The sequence below is a fragment of the Gossypium arboreum genome, chromosome 13, assembly GCF_025698485.1.
Source record: "Gossypium arboreum isolate Shixiya-1 chromosome 13, ASM2569848v2, whole genome shotgun sequence".
Taxonomy (NCBI): domain Eukaryota; kingdom Viridiplantae; phylum Streptophyta; class Magnoliopsida; order Malvales; family Malvaceae; genus Gossypium; species Gossypium arboreum.
The window spans coordinates 14,683,722-14,688,924 of record NC_069082.1 but is presented as its reverse complement, the minus strand read 5'-3'; the positions used below and the strand labels follow the sequence as shown (position 1 = coordinate 14,688,924).

General features: G+C 35.1%; 1 protein-coding gene across 1 annotated transcript; it reads right to left on the bottom strand.

The window, feature by feature from the left end:
- Window positions 1–271: 271 nt before the first annotated feature.
- Window positions 272–1,964, bottom strand: LOC108462044 (zinc finger protein WIP6-like). The gene is made up of 2 exons (XM_017762047.2): window positions 964–1,964; window positions 272–830 (listed from the first exon to the last, which is right to left on the bottom strand). The coding sequence occupies exons 1-2, from the start codon at window positions 1,378–1,380 to the stop codon at window positions 351–353; spliced, it is 897 nt and encodes a 298-aa protein (XP_017617536.1). The 5' UTR covers window positions 1,381–1,964; the 3' UTR covers window positions 272–350.
- Between the last annotated feature and the right edge of the window lie 3,239 nt (window positions 1,965–5,203).

Below are 5,203 nucleotides of genomic sequence, written 5' to 3'. Positions count from 1 at the left end.
GTCAAAATAAAACCTACTCCAACCTCAGCCAAAATCGATATAAAGAAAAAGCTCAACTCTATTAGAGATTATTTTACAATCCCTACTTATAACTTGGTTGATCCCATTGAAATTTCAGTGTTTATTAATTAAAAAAAAATTTTCATCAGGCAAAGATGAAGATAAACGAACCGCAATTGGGAACATTAAATGCATAGAAAAATAAACTTCGGGTGTCACTGTATTAATAGATTGTCATCATATCCTAGCTTCCCATCTATAGATAGAATCATTTACTAAGCATGCAAAGCAATCTTAAAACTTTAATTAGTAACGATCAAAAGTTGATAAACCCCTAGAATAATCAATTATTAGAAGAAAAGAGGAGCATGGTTGCCCTCATCATTGTCATCATCATTATCATTATCATCAACATCATCGTTATCATCATCTTCTACTTCAACCTCACAATACTCAACGGTATGTGGTGCGTGGCCATCTCCGAAGGCTCGAACATGGTCTTTGAGCGACCTTTTGTGCTTGAAATCCGACCCGCAAATGCAAAACCAGAGCTTCCCGCAGTTCTTCTCGTGTGTCCTCCAATCCCCTCTCACTGCGAAGGGCTTACCGCATTTTCGGCACTCGAACGGCTTTGCTCCATGCTTTCGCTTGTAATGTGTCTGCAAAGTTCTGAAATCCTTCAATGGTCTAGACCTTGGGTGATCTATATTGTTTTTGCAACCCTCAGCACAGCAGTAACAAGGAAGTCTCAGCATAGAAGAAGCCGGTTTCGTTCCTCTTAAGGATTCAGGGCCTTTTCGATACTGTGATCCATGCCCCCACATATGCATCTAAGAAACAAATGGGACAAAGATTACAAGACATCCTTAATTACGAAGAAATCCCATGATGTCATAGAATAATCTAATAGGTGATTAATGATTTGTCATACAATAAGTACTATAGGTAGTAAGTTTTTGGAACCTGCATGTTGTTGTATCTATTGAAGGTTTTGTTGCAGACACTGCAAGAGAACTGAGTGGGACCAACAAGGATCTGGGCGGGTGAAGGAATCCAGTACTGTCCTTCAACAAGACTGTTACCAATGTCATTAGAGTTGCTAGAGCTGGTCTCAACTGTTGTTGGTGGACCAATGTGGAGGGCAACTGTTACACCACTTTCAGTCTCGGTAGTACTAGTAGGGTTTGGACAGCTGGGGACCTTGCTTGACGTTGAGCTTGAAGGATGTGATGTTAAAGGGTATTTGGAAATGCGTGGGGCTTGTCCAGGAGGACCAAGTGATAAGACTATGGAATCTTCACCTTCTACATGATCATCAGCTTCATGGCAGGAACTTTCTCTAGGGGATATATTATTGTAGGTAAAGGAAGGAGCTTGCATGCTGATAATTGCTGCTAGTGCTACACAAGGGATTTATTTTTGGCCTTTTGGAGAAGAAAGATTAGTGGGGACTAGAAGGCTATGAATAAAGAATTGGTTTTTTTTACCCTTTTTTTACTGTGCCATGTAACAAGAAAAAGCTCGAGTAAGCTGCTATAAAGAAACTCACAACATGGTTCTCAAATCATTAAATAGTGGATAATTTCATGACAAGTAGGGAGAGCTTGGGAAGGGTGGTTTATAAAGGGGCCGTGGAGACCCAGAGAGATTGGATTTTGGCGTGTTTGGGAATGGAGGAGACAAGCGAGCGACAAAGGAGGAGAGGGGGAAGATGCATAGGAGAGCGTAGCAACAGTGAGTAACACTCCTTTCACTCTCACAGGCAGTGTGCAGGTAGGCTAAAAATGCTCGATAATCGAGCTCCTAATCCCTTCCTCTTTTCGACTCCTGCTTACATTTACTCTTTTTTCTTTTATTCAGCCAAAAAGTGAGAGATGTACATGATGCAGCAGATATGAAATGAAGCAATTTTAACTGTACAAATGGAAGGCGTGAGTACCTTCCTCCCCCACATTTGTTATTTAAAGATATTGTGATAGTGATAAAGGCGTTTTGGTGTTTCTGCTGTGTTGTGTGGAGGTGATTCATGCTGGAGGAGACTACTACTTTGCAGAAAAAGCAATCAATCAATATATGTATATAACAATTTGAATGAAAAATACAATAATTCCACACAGAAACAAGAGAGTACTCTACTCCTTTACTCCTATATTATATCATCACCTCAGCATTCTCCTTTTACAATTTCAATAAGTTTGAATGTGTTAATTTAGCCTTTGGCTTTGGCATTGGCACGGCTGAAAGGTGAAATTGCTGCAGCACTTATATATATATATATATATATATATATATATATAAAAGGAATTGTCAATTTGGACCAAGACCAGAAGAGAGAGAGAGAGAGAGAGAGAGAGACTGTGCAAGTGCTTACATGCATGTGTTTCAAGGCATAGAAATGTGAAGATTCTTCACTGTAAAGGAGAAAGTTATCAGGGGGAAAAAATTTGGCGATTCAGTCTTCACCTACTGGAATTAATTCAATGAGAGAAGCAATTGTTTTTTCACGTTCAACCCTTGCTTTTTCAACATTAATTGATTTGTCCTAATGTTTGTTCCTTTGATTGGAAAGAACACACAACCCTTTACATCTTAAGCCTATCTTCAACCTTTTAACGGCCTCCCGATCATGAACCATCCCATCAAATATACATATACATATATAAGCCACTTCAGAATATATATATATATATATATATATATATATATATATATATATATATTACGGTCCATAACGTAACTACTAAGTTTAGCCGCAATATATATATGTATAAAACAAAATCTAGAGTTTGAACATATTTAAGGCCAAACGCTGACTTAGAAAATTTTGAATGAAGGATTAAATTTTGAGAAATTAAAATAGGTATGTGTTGTGTTTGATTCATCATGTCATTACATTATTTTTATTGTTAGAAGGCCTTCGAGGTTAAACTAAATTTGATTTTCTTTGGGCCTTGGCTTCTATTCATTCATTCTTTTTCTTCTTGTTTTTATTTATTTCACAATATATTTTTTAAATATTTCTCCATTCTTGTTAAATATTTTAAATTTAAACACATTAGACTTATCATGATATTAACATACAATTTGTAATTCTCCAAAAAAAAATGTACTCAAATATTTTTAGTGTCACAAAATGTAATATTTCAACACAATATGACCATAAATATAAAATTCACAATAATCACACTAGAAATAATAATTTTAATAAAAAAGCTAAAATTCTAATCAAGATTGAATAAATTTAAGATTATAAAACAATCAATTATAATTTCTTCAAAGATTTGTATTAATCAACTTCTAAAAGTTGTTAATTAAGTTGTTAGGAATCTCATATGTGACCAAAGATCCCTAATTCATTCAATCAATAAAAATTTATTCTTGTATAAAATCTCAATTTATCACAAGACACAACATTAACTTATAGAGATTAATCTATAAATGTTTAATTTTGAAAAATTATTGAGTTTTTCATCATATATTTGTTAAGTTGCAACTTGATAACTCCCATATTTAAAGTTATTTTAGTATAGTTTTTGTAGTATTTTGCGATTAAATTGTAATAGTTAGATTACTTCTGTTATATTTTATGGTTTCTCGAATTAATTATATTTTATATGCATTTTGTTTATTTTGTTTATTATTTTTAGAATTAGTTCACATTTATTTGCTATTTTTAATTTTTTCATTGTATAAAAAGTGATTGTTAGGGTTTTAACTCGATTAAGTAACAAACAAGAAAATAGCAGAATAAATTGAGAAATTGAGCACACAAATTTAACGTGGAAAAATCCCTCCAAAGAGGATAAAAAACCACGGGCAAATATAATTTTACTATAATGGCAAAAGAACGAAGAGTACAAAAGATGGAGATAAAAACTAAACCTCGAAAACCCAAAAACAAAGAACCCACAAAATGTAAACACAAAATTCTCTAAATGTGTTATGAGTTCTAATCTCTAATGGGTGTATTTTCTAAGGTTGTAAAAGAGCCTATTTATAGGCTAAATTCATAGATCAAATAATAATAAAATAATCTAAACTAATCGTGTTTGATTGAAACAAGTAAATGAGTTTAACCGAAAGACTATTTTTCAAATTTGATGAAAATAGGAGTCATATTTAACAAATCTCCACCTTGACTCATATTTCCACAATGCCATCTTTGCTAAAGCCCACCACGAGCCTATCTTGAACTATGCGAGGAATTAATCGAGTCAATTTGTGCTTAGAACCTGAAGACTTCTAGCCTTCGACTTGTACACTTTGCCAAATCAAAACTAATCCGGTCCGATTTTCACGAACACGGTGCCTAACTTTTCAAAACCTGCATCTAAAAGAGAACCTCTCTTCAACGAAATAGTCATACCTTTTTCCCTCCTATGACCAAGTTGCCTCCGCTCCAAACAAGTTGACTTCAACTCCGTAACGGACGAGGGATATCCGATTTCACCGGTCACTGTATAACCTTTCAGAATATAAAGACTGCTGGTTCTTTTACCTTTTAACAAAACGAGAGCTCCACGAGATACTTTAATACCGCTCGACTCGATGTTGATTTTGCATCCTTTCAAGTCTAAAATACTTAAGGAGATGAGATTCTTTCGTAAATCAGGTACATATCTGACATCTGAGAGTGTCCTAATCGTCCCATTGTGCATCTTAATTTTAACAGTACCAATACCAATAACCTTACTAGATGAATCGTTTCCCATGCGCACAACTCCACCTTCAATCGAACTGTATGTGGAGAACTAGTCTCTATTGGGACACATGTGGAAAGAACATCTTGAATCTAGGATCCATTCGGATGTGAGCTTGGTGTTATCACTTGTTGACACTAACAAGAAATCATCCCCATTTTCATCGGCCAAATTAGCACCAGCTACATCTTCCTCGTTACTCTCAGCTGTTTTTTTATTTCGCAGTTTATAACAATCTGCTTTGACATGACCTAACTTTTTACAATAGCGACACCTTTTATCTCGTTTCTTTGATGCTACCAAAACGGAAGCTTGCCTATCTGTCTTGCTATCCAAATGAAGCTCATTGTCGACTTTGTCTCTACTCAACAAATGACCCTTCACATCTTCGAACGAGAGTTTGTCTCTGCCATAAATCAGGGTCTCCCTAAAAGACTTGTATGAAGGGGGTAAAGAGCACAATAATAGCATAGCCTGATCTTCATCGTCAATATTAACCTCAA

Coding starts and splice junctions, on each gene's coding strand:
- LOC108462044 (XM_017762047.2), bottom strand. CDS start 1,380: ATGCAAGCTCCTTCCTTTACCTACAATAATATATCCCCTAGAGAAAGT. Junction 831..963: donor ATAGATACAACAACATGCAG/GTTCCAAAAACT, acceptor TTTGTTTCTTAG/ATGCATATGTGGGGGCATGG.